Here is a 19,954-nt window from a genome sequence, read left to right as displayed (position 1 = left end):
CTTGAGGGTCCCCCATTAAAACCCTGCCTAGAGTCTCTTCTCAGGTGGCCAGGAGAGAGCAGACTCTTCCTGATGCCAATCCTGGGGGTGGTGTACTGCGGGAGGATGTCCAGGGTGAAGACTAGGTCCAGGGCGGTGGGGAGATTTCACAGGGTGAGACATGATATTTCTCCTTGAAAAGGAATACTCTTGTCACAGACTTGGAGGAGGAATTGGCTTATTGCCATTTTACAAACAAACCCCAAGGTGGGGGACCTGAACTATCACTGGCACCTTGAGGTAGAGACACATAATACAACAAAGGAGGTACCAGGAGTGCAAGGACAACTGAAGAAGGAAGGCAGAAGGATATAAAGATCAAATCATTCATTTCATTTTATTTAGATTTGTATAAAAAACCATGAAGCATTTTAATCAATTTTTCAAAAAACATTCTACTAATCATGCATTCCATACATTCACTCAATAATTGAATCTCTATTCTATTTTGTCTGGAATGAACTGTCATCAACAATATGTTGTTTGGAACCATTAACATTATAATGGAAATTAATTGTAATTCTCTTAATATCTTAAAACACCCATATGTTTTAGAGATTCAATTAGTGAGTGAATGTATGAATGCATGATTAGTAGAATGTTTTTTATAGCTTCATGGTTTTTTATACAAATCTAAATAAAATGAAATTAATGATTTGATCTTTATATCTGTCTGCCTTCCTTCTTCGGTTGTCCTCGCACTCCTGGGTCCTCCTTTGTTGTAGTGCCATTTTAGTACATGGATGGGAAGGTGCACACTAAAGACATGATTCAACAGTGTTGTACCCAAAGAAAAAGTCTTTTGTACCCCTAAATTCCCATATCCTCCCCAATGCCAAAGGTATACCAAAAGGATTGATGGATATAGAGTGCCTAGATGGGCAGAGTGCCTAGAGGGGACCTGTGAGTGCGTCGAGTGCATAGAGGGGACGAGTGCGTAGAGCGGGTGAGTGAGCAAAACTGGTGAAAGTGTAATGCGTGTGAGGGCATAAAGAGGACGAGTGCCAGAGCGAACGGATGCCTAGAGCGAACGAGTGCCTAGGGTGGAACGGACGTGTCGGATAGTGCGGACGAGTTGCGTAGAGCGGATGAGTACGTAGAGCTGCTGAATGCGTAGAGCGGATGGAACGAGTGAAATGGAGCGTGTGTGGCGGACAAGAGTGCATGCGCGGGGCGGACTGGAGTGCGCGACTTCGTCGAGCGAACCAGAGTGTCTGGAGCAGATAATGATGCATGGAGTGGATAGGAGTGCATGGAACGGACTGGAGCGCATAGAATTGCGTGACGTATATTGTATGGTTTGGAATGCAGAGAACATTTTGAAAAAGCATATAACCCATCATATCACACCACCACGCTTACTGTCCCCTCTTCTACTATGACACCATTCGGTATAACTGTTCTCATACCAACATCCGCCGCATACTACACATCATGCTAAGTAAACACTGCTGGTTACACCCCCCGCTCCCCCGCGCAAGGCGTTCTCCTCAGGTTTAACGCAGCCACACTCGGTCTGGATAAATCCTGCCAGAACGAACACATACTCCTGATCTCTCAACCACCACACCTACCGCTAAGAAGTAGCTATTACACGAATACCGCACCAGCTGCACACATACCCGGTTCCCACACGCACTGTTGACTCCCTCTACTCTCTACTGATCCAAACTTCCGTTCTCAAGGGCGTTCAACCTAACAGCGCCTTCAGACCATACCAATGGCATACAAGGCGCTATATAAATGCAAAATAACATAACCTAACACATATGAGCGCTCTGCTCATCCACCTCCAACTCTGAGTCTCAGTGGATTTTCCTAGCAATGAGTTGGGGGCAGGTATTTCTTCCTTCCTCTGGAACAGCTTCCCTGTCTCTCTCAAACTTGAGCAGAACCATTTCCGGTTCCAGAAGCAACTAAGACCTTCTTCTTAGCTTCCGCTCTTCCTCTACCATGCTGATGACTTAAATGGGTCTACATGTCTGAGTCCCTCAGGGACTTTGACGAAGAAGAGGACTGGAGAGGCATGTAGAAGCCAAGGACAGGCAGACAGGCCTAATAGCTTTTGTCAGGGTCAGGCAATTGGCTCTGATGGCCTGTACCTGAAGCCAATTAACCCACCTGAGGGGCATAAAAGGCTGCAGCAGGAAGGAGCAGTAGAAAGAATCTGGAGCAGAAGCTTGAAGGTCTGCAGTAGTAGCAGAAGAAGCAGAGCACGAGGCTGGCAGTTCACTAGGAAGTGTGACCACAGAAGGGACACTGGAGCAGAGGAAGATTTCACCTGTCAACTTAGAGTTGGTCATGTGCTCACAAACCCTGTTTGGCTGTGACTGCATTGGAAGAGACTGGGTGAAATTGGCAGTCCTTCCGCTCTGCATTCACAGCAATTCGGCACATCTGGAAGTCTTGCATCCACCTGAGGCCTGCTCGCAGAAGCAAGCCGAGAGAAGCTGGAGAAAGGAACACTCCATTATCGGGGCTGGATCTGAGATACCCGTGCTGCCGAGGTGGTGTGAGTCCCAAGAGTGCCTGTAGCAATAGTAGCAGAAGAAATAATTAGGAAGGAGAAGCAGCCTGCAAACACTGATTGTGTAGCCAGTGAATGAAGCTCTGTACTCCAAATCATCAGGAAAATATTGCTGGTAACTGTAACCAACTTTGTTGAGGCTTGTGTATAAGTGAGTAGAAGTTGTTCGCAGTCAATCGGAAGTCACTCTAACAAAGGAATTGGATCACGCACTTATTTCACCAAAATTAAAGTACCCGCATAAACAGAGAGCCTTTCTTTTTCCCATTGTTAGATTTGAGTTGGTGCTGAACCATAGTGTGTCTCCTGTTAAGGAGAACGGTAATGAAACTGTTATGAAGTAGTAACTGACTTTCAAATGGATTGTGTCGACCCACATATTATTCATCTTATGATATTCGTATCCAGCTTCAGCTGCTTCAGAACTTTTTGTTTCTTTTCTTGGTAAAGGGCACTGTGCGTCGACTCGATGTTCCTCGAGGGCCTCCATTTTGGTTGACGTCATCATTGAGTACATGTACCATGCGCTGCGCGCCTGTTGGCTTCAGGTCTGTTTTTCAGTGAATGCGATTGCTTCGAATTACAGCACACTTCCATTATCTTCAGAAAATGGTTTCGAAAATGCTTTGACTCCTACTACTCCGAAGACTGGCTTCAAAAAGTGCTTAAAATTGCCATGCCAAGATGTCTATTACGGATCTGCATAAAATATGTATTTGGTGCCTGGGTGTTGAACATGAAACTTCCGGCTGTTGATTTTGTCAGTCGATGATGGGTAAGGCCCTAAAAGTGTATACAACTAAATTATGAGCAGGTAGACTTGTTCCAAAATCCCCTTCTATGCCTTTGAAAATGTGGGTCTTCCCATGAGTCGTGAGATTCGACTCCCCATAGAAAAATATCAAAGAAACAATCTCACTCCAGGCACTCCTCATCCTCTAAAAAGTCCAAGAAAAAGCACTGTAGATCACCAGCTTCTTCTTCCTCACTCTTCTCAGAAAAGAAGCATAACCTGCCCGACTAAATCCTCGATGGACAAGTGGAAACACTTCTGTAAGCAAATGCTTAAAATCTTCGAGAATGAGGCGCCATCCTCCTTGAAGCATGAAGGAAGTGGCCATGCTCCAGTCGAAGACCAGCATAAAGCCAAGGCAAAAACCTGCGTGCCCTCGAGGCCAGGTCATACGCCTCAAACACCTTGAGTACTTGATGAGATGAGAAATCGCCTAAAACTTCGTCAAGTCGAAGTCCCTCGATGCACATGCCGAAGACTAAATTGTCGATTCCATCGACGCTTTGTGCGCCTACGCCTTTGACGCTGAAGTAGTTGATATTAGCCAAGTCGAAAACATAGACTCAGCAGTTGAGGTGTCGCAGACTTTTACCTCAAAAATCTATGGAAAGGAAAAAATCTATAAACCCTTACGAAAAAAGGACTTTCAAGTCTCTAACCTCCATTTATGAGGGATATTAAACGTAAGATGGCCACCTTTTGGCCTTCAATTAGCTCCTCTTAATTCACTGGGGAATATCCCTAATGTTTCTGACTGTTTTATCCCCGATGAAACCAGGATCAGGGAACTGCATGATTCTTTACAAACAGCTAGTGGGGTTGACCCCTCTACTGAATTAGATTTTGGGAATCCAGATCCAGCTGAACATGCTCATGCACCCTATAGAAGTCTGATGACTAAGGTTATAGACTTTTTAGGTTGACCTGCTCCACCATTTGAGCAGGATGAGCTCACCAATATATTGGACAAAGGTCCAATGACCCAATGCTACCTTTTTCATGTAGCACTACAGAGAAAGGTAATGACGAACTGGGAGATTACAGAGAATATTCCTTCAGAAAATTGAATTCTACCAGAAAATACAGGCCATCCAGTAGCAAACCAAGCTACCTGTCTAAACATCCAAAACATGAAAGCTTGGTGGTTCAGGCAGCTACACCTGCCTCTAAGCAAGCTGGGTACCCTACTATCCCTCCAGATATGGATGATAAACTGGTTGATACCTGGGCAAAAAAGGTCTTTTCTGTGGGTAGCATGGCCTTGAAATCTGCTAACTCGACCTGTGCATTAGCAACATTTACATCATCCTGTGGGACTGCATTGTGATGGTGCTGATCCCATCCCTGATGGTGAGGAAAGAGACGGCTTTTTGAACCTAATAAGGGATGGTAAGGAGGCCATGTGTGAGTCTCTGCAATCGGGTCTGGACACTGATGACGCATCAGCAGGGCCATGTCGGCAAGCGCTGTCATACGCAGATGTGCTTGGTTGAGGAAGTCAGGGTTTGCACCTGATGTACAATCTAGACCCCCAACATGCCCTTTGATGTCTTGCACTTATTTGGTAATAAGGCTGATGAAAGCCTTGAAGCTGCAGACCTCAAAGGCAGCAGCCAAGTCCCTAGGTGCTGCTCTGAGCCAGAGCCTTTTCACCCCAGCAAGTCATCTTGAAGGCGTAGGTCCTTTCGCTACCACTCCTCAGTTGGAAGAGCGAGAGGACAGGTTGGTCGAAGAAGCTTCCCTCTTGGTGGACGAGGGAGAGGTGCAAAGCGTGCCCAAGCAGCAGCGTCTTTACCATCAGCTGCTCCTTCAGCCGCCTCAAAACCTCTGAGGTCTTGACTCACGACACCCCAGTGGGAGGCAGACTGTCACAGCATCTGAAAAAATGGCCAGGTATTACTTGGGATGCATGGGCACTGGAAAAGGTAGCCCCAGGTTACTGCCTTCGCTTCATACAGAGACCTCTGGATCATCCACTGGGAAGTAATTTGCTAAATGTTCCAGACCCATTCTTGTTGCAGGACATTATGACCCTGCTAGAGAAAGTTACTGTAGAACCAGTACCTGTGATGGAGAGGAACAAATTATGGTATTCTCCCCATTTCCTAATCCCCAAGAAGGACGGACGACTGAGACCTATCTTGGACTTGAGATACTTGAACAAGGTCCTCAGGAAGGACAAGTTCAAGATGGTCACTTTCTCAGATCCTTCAGGCTCTTCAGCTCCAGGGTTGGATGGTATCATTGGACCCTCAGGATGCTTACTTTCATGTGCCAATCCATCACAAGCACAGAAGGTATCTCTGAGGTACGCCGTTGGCGGTTCTCATTATCAGTTTCAAGTTCTGCCATTCGGGCTGACCTCTGCCCCAAGGGTTTTCACCAAGTTAATGGCGGTGGGGGCAGCGAGTCTCAGTAGATGAGGGGGGGGGGGAATTTGGGGAGGGGCGAGTATTCATGTCTATCCCTACCTGGACGATTGGTTGATCGGGCATGTTCAACCAAACAAGCCCTGGAACATCTCGGCGTAACCTGCCACTCCCTTCACAGACTGGGCTTCTACCTCAATTACAAGAAGTCCCACATGACATCATTCCATCTCAAAGACTCCAGTTCATGAGCAGTCCTGGATGCATCCCTGGGGGAAAAGCCTCACCACCAGAGGTGAGGGCTCAAGATATTCTGAAGATGGTCACCAAATTCCAGAATGCCCAGCGTCTTCCGGCCTTCGACTTTTGAGGTTGCTCGGCCTCATGGCATCGTGCATTTTTCTGGTACCAGAGGCTCGCCTGAGAATGAGATCCCTTCAATGGACTCTCAGGACACAGTGGTCTCAATTCTCAGGCAGGATGTCAGATCTACTTCAGGTTCTGAGCTGGGTCGCACAGGATCTCCTGTGGTGGGCCTGCGAGGACAACATTCTGAAGGGAGAACTGTTTTGGCAACCATGGCCAGAGATCACCGTAGTGACGGATGCTTCACCCATGGGGTGGGGTGGGGAGCACACGCCAATCATTTGACCATCAGCGGTTGTTGGTCTCCATCAGAGTCCAAACTGCAGATCAACCTTTTGGACCGAAGGGCAATCAGACTGGCGCTGAAGGCCTTTCTTCCTTATGTATGTAAAATAATATCCTGATATGACAGACAACACAGTGGCCATGTACTACCTCAACAAGAGAAGAGCTGTAGGGTCGCTACCACTGTTTAGAGAGTCAATGCAACTGTGGTTCTGACCAATTCAAGAAGGAATCTCCCGATCAGCCGTTCACCTAGCTGCAGAGGAGAACACGGCGAACGTTCTGAGCAGGCAGAGCACGGTCTCCCACGAGTGGGAACTAGCTCAGGAAGTCCTTCAAGAGATTTTCACCCTGTCAACCGGAAGTGCAAACTGTACTGCTCCAGGGCATTTCCCCCAAGAGGAGCTCTAGGAAACGCGTTCGTAGTGGACTGGGAGTTTCCACTCCTGTACCAGTTTCCTCCAGTCCCTGTCATTCCTCACATGATCAGGAGGTTGAGAAAGTTCGGGAAATCCATGATCCTAATTGTGCCGGATTGGGCCAGGAGGACATGGTACTCGGACCTTCTGGACATGTCCATCTGCCCTCCAATACATCTTCCACAAAGAGAGGACTTTCTCTTGCGAGAGGAAGGTCCGATTCTCCATCCAGAGGTCAAGACACTCGACCTTCATTTATGGTTTCTGAAAGGTTGAGATATAAGAGTTGGGACCTTCCGGGTGATGTAATGGAGATTTTGCTTTTGGCCAGAAAGCCAGCAACAAAGTCCTTATACGGCTGCTGTTGGAACAAGTTCTGCAGCTGGTTTAGGAAAATGTTGTAGATCCTGTTCAATATGATACACCTAAGGTGTTATCTTTTTTATAATATTTGGCAAATCTGGAGCTCCAGATTGGAACAATTAAAGGTTACCTAGTAGCTTTTTGCATATTCAAGTGCACCTCGGGGGGAGGCTTCATATTTCAAAATACCCTTAATTCAGTTTCTAAAGGGACTCGCTAACATGTTTCCACCAACTGCTTTCCAAGTCCCAACCTGGCACCTTAATTTAGTCTTAATGTTTCGGATGGGTGCTCCTTTCGAGCCCCTGCATTCCTGTCCACTAAGCTAACACTCAAAACTATTTTGTTGCTGGCCATATCTTCAGCCCGCAGGGTAAGTGAGTTGCAGGCCTTGTCCACTAAACCTTAGTTTACCATTTTTTTTAAATAAGAATAAGGTTGTTCTAAAGGTCAAACTCCTCATTTCTACCGAAAATTGTTTCTGATTACTATTTAGCGCAGAAGATTGTGCTTCCTACTTTCTTTCCACTTCCTCACTCTAGCAAGGAAGAGGAAATACTTCATAGGGTCGATCCTAAGAGTTCTACGTTTCTTTATTTCGAGAATGTTAAAATTGTGACATGACCAACTGTTTATTGGATACACAGGACATAAATTGCCTGATTCATGGAATTATTTGCGTGAAAAACGTAGATTTGCGCACATTTCTGCCTGAAAATCCCTGTTTGAAGTATGGGGATTTTCGGGCAGAAGAGGCGCGCAAAGCTGCGTTTTTCACATAAATAATTCCATGAATCAGGCAGAAAATTGGTTTATTGGTTACCAAACAAACTCTATCGAGATGGATAATACTGGCTATTTCAGAATATTACAGGTTAGATGACAAAGATACTCCAGAAGGCTTAAGGGCTCATATCTCTAGGGGCCTGGCAACTTCCTCTGCCCTTCAGATGGGAGTTGCGATAAAAGATATCTGTGAGGCAGCCACCTGGTCTACAATTCATACGTTTACAAAGCATTATTGATTAGATGCCTGTAGCAATGAGGGAAGGTTTGGGAAGGCATTTCTATGCTCTATCCTTGACAAGTAATACAATTCAAAAATGCATACACCCTCCTCCAAAAATGTCGTACTGCTATGGGAGTCTGGAGGAGTTGTAGGGGGGAATATGGGGGGGGTGCCCAATCCATTAGAAGAACGTTACTTACCCTTGGTAACGCTCTTTCACTGAGATTTTCCTCCCACTTATTCCTCATCGACCCTCCCAATCTACCCCGCTGTCCAATTTCACAACAGTAAACTGTATGCTCTTTTAGAGTCTGATAAATTAAAGGCACTGAAGGGCAGTAATTCTGAATATGGCTGACGTAAAAACCGAACTGAAGTAAACGGGCGCTGCACGTGGTATATGTACTTGACGATGACGTCAACCGAGACGCAGGCCCTCGAGGGACATCGGGTCGACAGTGTCAACACCGAGCGCCGTGTGCCGAGAACAAAAACACTCCAAAGCAGCTGAAGCTGGATACGAATATCATGAAATGAGGAATACGTGGAAGGAACATCCAATCGAAAGAACGTTACCAGGGGTAAGTAACTTGTTCAAGCCTTTCTGACATCAGAGAGGTCGCTCTTATGACACTGCTTCCAGATCCCTATTCAAGCATAACTCTTTCCTAATTTGGAACGCAAATCTTTAAGTGGAAGTTTGCATCAAAAAATAAAATCGCGTTTACCTAAATTATTTCCTACAGACAAATGTATTTCTTGTGACATATTGAATCATTATTTAGCAGTTGTAAGAAGTTGCTGAAGTCATGAAGAACAAGCATTACCCAAGCCAGTAGACACAACTTTCCAGGTGAAACCAGCCCAATTAAGAAATGCATACCATTGTTTTAAATTTGCTGAAACTGTTGTAACACCAGAGTCCTCTGATCTAAGGGTAACAAAGTTATCTAAGGCTGCAAGAGTGGCAATACAGCTTTGGGGTAACTACTGGATAGCATGTTTACATGAAGCCGGGTGCTTGTTAAAAGCACATTTCTTAATCTGTAGAGCAGAGACTTTTCAAGTTGAGAGAAAGAAGCAATCTGGAAGCTAAGGCAGATTTTGTGGTAGCTGCAAGACAAATTAAAGGCAGAGAGGCTTCTCTTTCTTACCATACAAGAAAGAAGAGTGCCTTGACAACCTGTAGAGATCGAAGAGTCTTGTTGAAGTTGCCTAAAATACGTTATAATTTTCTATTTGCAGTACAACCGTGGTTGTCTATAGTTTTGTCAAAATGTTATTTGAATGTAGTAGACACAGTAGTAAACTGTGAGGCAAGGGGGCCTGCTCTGTGTCATTGGCAGAAGGGAATTGCTAAGGAGAGAGCAACCCCTAAAAAGAAGCTTCCTGACCAATTGAATTCAAGACACTGCAGAAATTACAAGAAGAATTGTTAAGCAGAAGTGGTACTTTTGTTCTAAACTCTATCCATTCTTTCCTGGAAGGAAGCTATCCAAGAATACCATTGATGCTGTTTTCTTTGTCGAACTTGGAAAAGGAATTTTTTCATCAAACTAAGTGGATTTTGGTTTGAGTAACTTTCGTTTCTTTTGAACATTTCAAGAACTGATTTAAGAATTTATTTTCCTTGGAAGAAATTGACTTTGGTACATTCCTGGGGAGCAAGATCTACCCAGGACGAGCAGAAGTCCTCCAAGACACTGGTTATTTGGTAAAGTTTTGATGTTTCAGACTGCTCTTATATTGCCATTGGTGGTTTTTGAGCAAGTTGGTGGACACGCTACTGGATTCGTCTTTTGACTCCCCACCCCTCCCCCCTCACGCCCCCTGCCCCCACCCTCCCGCCCCAAAGCACTTAAAAAGAAAACCTTAAAATGCAACATATTGCAAACCTCTTTAGACCATAATAGAAAAAAAGGTAACATTATCTTTTTGCTCTTTTGCTCTTGATGATAGTCTTCTCAATCTTACCTAAATTTCTTATTTCAGCCTCTTTATTTTGTTTTTCACTGTCGGTTGCTCAATTTTATTCTATGTACGAAAATCTTTATTTCATGTGTATTTAAGACGAGTGTTACGTCTGGGATCAGTACATGAAAATACTTCAGTCCATATTCATCATAAAATACTGTTCTCAGCTTGTGCGCCAATACAGTTGCTGAGTGCGGAAATGCACTTTTGGTTCAGTCTAATTATGCGCAATGAGCACTGTCGAAAATCAATCAAATTCCATCTCTACCTGAAAGTGTCTTGTTGGGTGATTGACACACTTCTCTGTAGGTGCCTTAGTCAGTTAAGTAATGGTGTTAGTGAAAGTTATACTCTAAAACAATGAGTTAAGTGAACTTTAAACGGGTGATGATGGGCTGCATTTAAGTCTGAATACGTCACACGGTGTACATGTACCTAAAGGGTCAATTGCCATCTGATTTGTTTTTTACTCTTCACTATTCATTGTTGGGAGTATTTGCAATCTTCTGAAGGGAGTGCAATAGGCAGATGCATTGCTTATGTGGAGCCATGCTTGCATGAATAAATACATTTCTATGTGTACCTGATTCAATATTGTTTTTGAATGTCTTGACTTTTTTCAGAGATGGAGATAAAATGGCTCCCTCGGTTGAGAAAAAAATTGCAGAACTCGAGATGGGTCTTCTTCACTTACAACAGAATATTGAGATTCCAGAGATAAGTCTACCCATCCATCCAAATATCACCAATGTTGCTAAGCAGTGCTATGAACATGGAGACAAGCCAAAAGTCACTGACTTTGGAGACAAGGTGGAGGATCCAACATTTCTTAACCAGTTGCAGTCAGGAGTTAACCGATGGATTCGGGAAATACAAAAGGCAAGTGTGTGATCAGTTCTAATAGTTGAATTGCCCAGCTAAATTCGCTTACTTCTGCTAATCTTATTATTTGCCATTCTGATAACGTAATGTGTTTGCTGGCTTTTATTTTGTGGTGGTCCTGTGTACATTTCTGTTGTGATATGTAATTTTACCTACGTAACCACGACCTGGAATCACAGTACTGCATTGTCTATTGTTTCCTAATGCTGGGCTGAGAGTTTAGTCTAATTGTGTGCATTTAATTTTTTTGTTTTCGCATACAATTACTTTCGAAAGGTTATGCATGTTTTAATTTAGTCAGTGTAGAAGTATGAATGTCCCTTAGTTTAGTCCATTTTAGTTGCAATATCCAATAGAGCTAGCCTGAAATGATTGCCCTACTCCTGTAAATGGCCTTGAAGACTGTTATGAAAAGTCATAGTTTGATTTAAAGCTGGTCTAAAGAATTGCATTCACCCTTGGCTAGAGAATTCTTTCTTAAGTTATCCGCATGCACACAGTACACTTTCTTAAGTGACAAGCTACTTTTCAAAGACTGCTGGCATGAAATGTTTACCCCTGAGTAAGGCAATGGATTATTGCGTGCTCTTGTCATTTGTCCCATTTTCGCCTTCAGCCAAGGGCTTTATTGGAGTGAGTCTCTTGACTGATGTCAGCCATCCAAGAGTTGTCTGGCAGTTTCTGGCTGGTCGAAGCAAAGTCCTAGGCCACTGTCATGCCCAACATCCCCCTCCTACTGCTGCATTTTCCCAAGTGCCCATTCCCACAGGGCCATAGGGGTTGTCCTCCAACACCCCCACCCCTAACCCCCACCGCCTGTCACCTTGGGCTCTGATTTCCATATGGAAAGCCTGGTATACTCCAAAGTAAGCCCTGTGAACCAATTGATGTGAATGTACCCAAGCTCCCGGTTAGTGACGTCCCTTGGCTTCCTTAAATCGTGGTGAAGTGGCTGCATAACGGCAACAAACACACGTGGAGAAATGTAAAATAGTTTTCTTTATCATCGGGTTTTCCTCCAGGTTGGATTTGGAGCTGCAGTGGTGTCTATTTGAGACAACTTGTTGCCAATAGCGTACAATGTATCACTCTGTCTCTTGGGTCACCAGTGTCATTCGACATTGTTGATTTTACTCTGTTAGTGGAACGACTGCGCTCTCTAGGTGGTATTGTAGAAACCCTGTTTATGTGGTGTCGCTCCTTTCTTCACAGCCAAGGGATCCAAATGGACCAATTCTGCTCCTCCTTAGAGTAAATTGTACTGTTTTTCCAGTGGCCTTTTGCCTCCCCTTCTGTTAAATGTGCATTTACGACTTATAATGGACCTGTTGATTCATTGAAATCTTCAGTACCATGCCCATGTGGATGATATGCAAATGTTTGTTTCAGGGGGCAATTTCGCTCTTCTGTAACATGGACTTGAAAAAGTGAAAATCTACATCAGTGCCTTGAAGACTAACAGCCTTGTATGATGTCCGAATTGCTTAGTGCAGAATCCTGCTAAATGCCTCTCCCTACCTATGTTTTTTCAGTACGGTTCTACCATTAGCTGAAAATATTAAGTCTGATTTCATTGGGCGCCCTTTTTTTTTTTTTTTTTAAGAGCTCCTTTTTCAGCTCTTACATATCAGCCTGGTTCTACTTTTCCTTATGTTTTTCATCACTTAGTGTTGGGATGCCTGATTTAAAACCTGGCTATACAATACATTCTAAATGAGCCTTAAAATCTCCAGCACATTAACCACATGTGAAAGTATATACTCCTAGTAAGTTTGTACCTCTGTGCCTTACTGTGAAGCCCTGTTTGATTCTGTAACGCTATGTAAATGCTTTGTGTAATTCGCTTAAAGAAACGAAACTGAGTTTATAAATATGTTAACATGTACCAACTAAGCACCAAGAACTCCTGTAACCTACGCCGTGATACCAGAGGGGTTGGGCGTGTAACCAAATGTAATAAAATAAAAATAAATAAATCTCAGATGCATTATGCCAGTGCCCTGGATGCTGGTATTAAGCCATATCCAATCCAGTACCTGTAGTTTGTCTCCTTTTTGGACTTCAAAAAAGATATCCCATCTGCTCTTTTGGGCATGCTCTTAATTAACTCCCAGTTTACCACTATTTTATTTGCACTTTACAACCTTGCTTTCAAATGTGCATGCTTTTAGCTCGTCTTTATCTTGGCTGTTTCATTAATCCCTAATCCCAGAATATTTATTCGATTCTCCAGCCACTAACTTCGGACATTAAAGATATCTAAGCTTCAAAGTAGATCATTGTTTCAAGCACCTACTCTTTGGCGAGCTGCTCTTTTGGAAATGGTTCATGGCAATTTGACATTTCATAAGCTATTACGACACTGCTTGTCTGTTATGGTGACAATTAATTTCCTCTGATTGAAGATGGGAACTCCTACAAGCAGTTTGGTTTACAGAGTTCCAAAACCCCTACACAAACCGTCACTAAGGTTTCCATCCTGCTCTTTCCTAGTGTTCTAGATCTCTCTTCCTCCTTGAACTTCTGCTTCTTCCGGCACCTTGTATGTCTCAGGATATCCCTGTTATCTCAGCTCTGTTGGTCCCCTCCTCTCCATGTCCTCACCTTCCCCAAGTTTCTTTGCTTAACCTACTGTCGCTTGTCAGCAATTCCCTTCAGTTATTCCCTTCGCCCTCTTGATGCTTTGGAACCTGGCAATTAAAATAGGACCTGGGCCAGAAAGCAACTTCCTGGGTGGCTAGGTCAGTAATTGGTTCAATGGCAACAATCTAATTTGCCATACGTTTTTGGAGTTTGACTGGAGGAGGCATTTTCCAAAATGGCCTGGTGGACATTTTAGGTTCAGTGATGTGCTCTGGGTGATTAGGGAGAATACTCAGAAATGTGCTAATTCCCTTCAAGCTTGGAGCCCCCGAGGTCTTTTTGCTGGACTTTAGGACTTTTAATTTCTAACCTGGAGAGAGACCTTTTTTTTCCCCCCACACTCATATTTTTCTCTGTTTTGGCCCCTGTGTTTCTTTTGACTTTGGAGTCTGACAAACTAAATAGGCATGCAGATTTCCCAAAGGCTTAAGTACCTTGTTTTGGTTAAACTACTGTTTCCAAGAGCAGTGAAGTGAAATTGACATGCTTACATTTTGTAACTTTCTAGACCCAGCACACACTGTCTTACCATAGGGTGCTGGAGGGGGTACTTGGTATCCCCTTTGTCTTTTTTCTCATGTTACCCTTTCTACAATGAATGGCTGGTGGCAGTGGTTTAATTTCTCCTACCATTGGGTGTTTCTACCATGGGCTGCAATTGCAGCTGCAGTAAAGCACCCCTGCAAGCCCATTTTGTCAAAATGACCCTGGTCTTCTTTTTTCGGTGTTACCTGCTGGAATGGTCCTTTTTGAGATTTACTCTGCGTGCCAAACCAGGTTTGGTCCCTTTGTTCGTTTTGTCTTTGGCAGGATTCACTTGCGAAGCCTGCCTGTGTGTCTAGCAGGGTAGGAAGTGAGGGAGGTGCCCAAAACTCCCTGTGCTTAATCCCTTTGGTTACAGGAATGCACCCAAAGGTGAGTGACCGGCTGGCTGTCCTTGGAGGACAGCCACCCAGCTGTGTGAGTTACAGCTAGGCTGCGGATGAATGGGAGAAACCTGCATAAAAGGCAAGGCTTTTGTCTTGGAAAGCAGTCGGCCACTGGACGAAGGAATCCAAAGAAGAACTTTGAAGAGACACTTGCTGCAATTCCTGGACCGTTGGTTTGCCTGGTGAAGCCCTGCTGCATTGCTGAAGCTCCAAATTCGCCTCGACTAGAGAAGCCCTGCAACGGACAACTTCTCCCCTTGGGTTGGTGGGACAAATCAACCCCAAAGCTAACTTGTCTGGACATCATCTCTGAGCTGGCTGTACTTCTGCTGCTGCAGGAACCGATTGCCAGGGAGAGGAACACCAGAATCGAGTGTCATTTTTAAGTCCGACCCTTGCTCCAGGAAGATCCTCTGAACTACCATGAAGCAGGACTGACCAAGCCTAAGCCACCTGAACAGAGTGCTGGACCCCAGATGCTAGGAAAGTCCATAAAGGTATCCGAGAACTGCAGTGGTGCTATTTGCGAGAGCTGCGAGAAGCTGAAACCGCAAAGTGCCGCTGATCTGAAGTTTGCTCATTCCTGCTGCCGACCTTCCATTCGTAGTGCAGGAGTCCTCGGACGTCCTCCCTCTTGTCCCCACGCCTGAGCCCAGGGAACAACAGGATCTGCAAACCTACACAGGAACAGAAGCCAGCTGGAACCAATTTATTCAGCTCAAAGTACTGTAAGACTAAGAGGACTTATTCTGTAGCCTTGCTAGCTCTCAGTTGAGACTTGTCTTGGTTGCCTTTTGTAGAGTTACTTGCAGCTTTGGCCCTCAAGCCTCCCAGCTAGTGGCCCTACAGTGAAGACTTCTAAAACATTGTGCAAGACATTTTACCAACCAGCAAGAAGTGCTTCTGGTCACTTAGACTTTTGTTCAATTATCATTGGCTGACCTGGCTCCCTGAAATACTCATTTTACCTTTGACTTTGTGCTTTGCCTTTCTTTGCATTGGAGGGTTCAAAAAGTACTTACCTGCTTAAGAATATTTGTTAACCATTGTTATTTTTCCTCTTCTTTTCCTTTTGACACTAACCTCAGTATTGCTCTAAATGTGCCAGTGATATATCAATGGCCACAGTTTCCTAGTTATTTAAGTCACCACAGGGTGTAGGAAGTTTGTGTGCCATCCCAAATGGGCATCTACTGATTTATTGAAACTGATGGTGTGTATTTCTGAAGTATATTATTGTGTTACATATGTTTCTCCCTTCTAAAGAAGGCTTATTCAACTGACTGCTAAATTAATAAATAATTGTTCAATCAAGAAACCTTGAGTGTAAGTGTTCATTTGGATACTTGTCACTGTGAATCTCTGTGTAATAACCCTACAGCTCACATTGACCCCTCTTGAGATAAGCCTGACTGCTCAGTCACTCTACCAACTTGTGTAGTACATGCTTATACCAAAGGTTGGGTTAATTATTGCCAAGAGGACAAGGCTGCTGCAGTCTCCCACAGGTTACTGCTTATAATCTTGCCTAACAAGAGAAATTAAAAAGGGAAGTCCAAAGGGAAAACCCAGCCGAAGCCTAAAAGTTATAGGGAACTATAAATCCAAACGTGCACAACAGAGAGAATTAAAAGGTCACCCATAAAAAGAGTAAAAGACTATGTGAGAGGGGAAAGATTCCCACTCACCTAGGAACAAGGTAAAACTATTACCAAGTCCAAGCAAAATGTTCTGGGGTTGACACAGGTCAAGAGGATTTATCATTAATATGAAAATCTTACTCGACAGTTCTGACGTGGCATTGTTGGCAGCAGAAGGGTCCATCTATTGTGCACAGGTTATCAACTGTTGTCTGCTTCAGCATATGTGTCAGCCAGCTCCAACCTAGTGGTCATCCCTGTTTGGAGACTACTCTCATTCCTTGGATACAGTAGTAATCCTGCAAAGAAAATCGGAAGAATAGGTTCTTGTTGCTGTTTCCGGACTTCCGGTCTTAATTGCACTCACTTTTCAGAGTACTGGTTTTGCGCCTCTTGGGGTGATCTGCAGGTTCTCCTCCACTGGCCCCAGAAGTGCTTTGACCATCACTTGAATCCTGAAGCTTAACTTTATCTCTGTATTGAAGAGGGGGCTGTTTGTGTTCATGAGCCATAGGGACTTTGATCCAACCAGACAATTTAGCATTGTGCTTATAAAATCGGAGTCTGAAAGAAGATCTTTTTACCAGTCTCATAGGTGTCAGGGGTTCCAAGTTGTAAGCAATGTTAATGGGCTTTTGTATAGCGTCTTTCACCGTTGGTATGATCTCAATGCGCTGGAGGCTGAACACCCTCTGGGTCCAGACTCCAGGTTGGTGTAGATGGTCAGAGCAGTAAATAGTGCGTGTTTGTGCAGTTAGACCACATTTCTCGTGGTGGTTAGCTGCTTTCTAATGCTGGAAGTAGTGTGCAGGGTATGAGACGGGTAGTATTTATGCAGCTGGGCCTAATTTATCATGGGGGTGGGGGGTAGCTGAATGTTAGTGTTGTAGGCGCTGAGCGGATAGTCTGTGTAGTGGGAGTCGAGTGAAAATATCCGTGGGGTTGGAAGAAGCCTCCCCCTCACTGATTGCCTTCCTGTGCCTACTGAATTAATGCTCCCTCTACATTCAGTATCGAGGAAAAATGAAATTAGATGACTGCTCACCATATACAATGAATTGTATACCTTATGTATTGTAAACTCTCTGCATGGTTTGGGGACAGATTGTTATATTCAAACATACATCTATCAAATTCATATTTAATGTATTGCTCCTTACAGGTTACAAAGTTGGATCGAGACCCTGCATCAGGAACGGCTTTGCAAGAGATCAGTTTTTGGCTGAATTTGGAGCGTGCTTTATATCGCATTCAGGAGAAACGAGAGAGCCCTGAAGTCCTCTTGACTTTAGATATCTTGAAGCATGGCAAACGTTTCCATGCCACAGTTAGTTTTGACACTGATACGGGTAAGGATGTTTGCTTAATGGACACATTTTGATTTGAGCATAATTGTAGAAGTGCATTCTTCATTTTATTAACCTCAATGAAGAGAGATTTTCAGGTTTCTTTGCTTGGTCACACTCCCACTCTGAAGCAGTGGACATTAAGCAGGGTTTGTGCCTTTAAACAGGTGTCAAGTGTAATATGCTGAGCAGATAGATATTTTAGGATACCCTTCAGAAATGAAAACCATCTTACATGCTGCCAGCAGGATCTTTGGAAGCTGGGTATGTTTGCAAAGCATAGAGCAGTAGGTGGATGGTCAACATATCTGAAACATTGCTCCCTGTTGGGGAAGTCTACTTGTTAAGATGAATTTCTAAAATTGGGCCTGGTGAACAGGTTTTTGGAGGTCCCCCTAGTTATGGTGAACAGGGCACTCAGTTTAGCTAAACCCAAAGACTAAGAATGGAGAGCGGTCAAGACTAAGTCTTGGGGGAAGTGAGTGATGGTGGGGGGGCCAGGGGCCCACACAGTGACATACACAATGATTATGCTTAGACGGGTAAGTACAAAAGTGCTCTTACCTATACAGCCAGTAATCTTATCACACAGCACTCTAAATATAAAACGTGTATACAATTGGTTAATGCAATGCATACAATTCACCCCAATACCTGAGAGGTAAGTAGTTAAGCAATATTTTAACCAGTTGTTAGGGAGATTTATCATTTGTACGGTTCATCCTCTCTCCGAATGAGACCCCCAGTACTTTTTGCTGGACTTTTGGACCTTTTTCTTTAAATCCTGAATGAGTGGAGGCTTTTTCTACTCCATCATTCTTGTGGGCTCTGTCTTTTGGAACTCTATTCTTTGTATTCTACCTGTACTATGGAGTATGTCTGCTCCATAGCTCTTAGGCATCTATATTTTTCTATTACAGCACACAGCTCCTTATGGCCAGTGTTGCTGGGGACCTTTAGGGTCCTCCTTTTAAGATTATTTTTATATATCCTCAAGTAACTATCGTTCTTAAGGATAGAGAGATACTTAGTATCTCTCCCAAAACTGTATAGCCTGAGAGATTGGCACACATTCTTTATGTGGAGTGCCAAAGGAATACCTTCGAATGGATTGTGTCCTCCAACGTATATCTCATCTTAGATATATCCTCACCTTCAGCTTTGCTGCTTCGGGGAAAACATTCTCTCCACCAGAGGGCGCTCCTAATCCACTGTATAAATGCCTCCAGCGCGCCCATTGGCCTCAGTTCCGTTTTTCCGTTAGCTTCGCTTAAGATTGAATAAACGGTGCTTCAGTTCGTACGAAAATCTCGTCTTCATCTAATCCTTCCACACCGAAGACTGGATTCAAGAAATGCTAGAAATCTGGGAGAAAGACGTCGCTGACTGATTTCCCTACCCCCCACCCCCCGATCGGAGTTGCCTCTGGTGCCTAAGTTCCGACCACCGTATAGACGAGTGCGGTTCCTGTCAGTCGATGACCCATACGGCCTTAAAGGAACGGAGAGGTAAACTGGCGGTGGGGGAGTAATCCTTTAAGTTTTCTTCGAGGGAGAGAAGACTCGGCTGAGTCTTCATCAAACGTTACAAAAAATCTAGGTCGAGGAGTAGATCCAGGAAGTCCTCCTTCCTCTAAAAAGGCAAAGAAAAGACGACACCTGTCTCCCTCTTCCTCGACTTCCTCTGAGGATATCCTTCATAACATGATTCCCCAAGTAAGTGGGAAGCGTTCAGAGCATCTATGCTAAAGATTATTGAGAATGCGGCCCAGACCCCCTCGTAAAAGTCTAGCGAAGACCATGCCCCTAGTCATAAAAAAATCTAAGACGAAATAATCCGACAAAAAATCTCCAAGGGTGTCGTCCAGGGAATCTTCCCTGACGCCTCATAAAAAACACTTATCGGTGCAGAAATCGGAGGTGGAACTCAAACATGGCGTCCGAATCTCCTACGCCATCAAAGTCCTCATCTAAAACGTCCTCGAAGCCTCTAACGAAGGCGGTCGAGCACAAGGTGTCGACAACCCAAAAAGGTTACGTCGAGTGCTCAGTCAACGGTGTCAAAGGCTCCTTCGACAGTCTCGACAATTCCTTCGGGGTTGACAATTCCTTAAAGGTGTCAAAGATTACCTCGATGATATCGAAGGTGATGACTACAACATCAACGCTTTTGTCGACGTCTTCGTTCATTCCAATTACAAAATCGATACCTGTGTCGAAGTCTATGCCACCTGAAAAGGTATTTCATCCCGAAAATAGATATGATTTCTTTAGAACCATGTCCTCCATATATGAAGGAGATTCATCAGCAGACGATGTTTCACCCGCTGGTGTGAAATTTGGTACAAAGCAAGTCCCTGAGGAGTTAATT

General features: G+C 44.2%; 1 protein-coding gene across 1 annotated transcript in view; it reads left to right on the top strand.

Moving 5' to 3' along the window:
* Nucleotides 1-19,954, top strand: part of DYNC1H1 (dynein cytoplasmic 1 heavy chain 1) — a 2,031,190-nt gene that overhangs the window by 41,838 nt on the left and 1,969,398 nt on the right. Inside the window, exons 4-5 of the mRNA XM_069637760.1 lie at nucleotides 10,768-11,023; nucleotides 17,401-17,587. Of these exons, the coding sequence (XP_069493861.1) occupies nucleotides 10,768-11,023; nucleotides 17,401-17,587 (443 nt within the window). The remainder of the gene's footprint in view (nucleotides 1-10,767; nucleotides 11,024-17,400; nucleotides 17,588-19,954) is intronic.

Source organism: Ambystoma mexicanum, chromosome 14 (assembly GCF_040938575.1).
Source record: "Ambystoma mexicanum isolate Mex_15411 chromosome 14, UKY_AmexF1_1, whole genome shotgun sequence".
NCBI classification, from domain to species: domain Eukaryota; kingdom Metazoa; phylum Chordata; class Amphibia; order Caudata; family Ambystomatidae; genus Ambystoma; species Ambystoma mexicanum.
The sequence above is the reverse complement of the archived record's forward strand: the minus strand, read 5'-3'. Positions and strand labels throughout refer to the sequence as shown.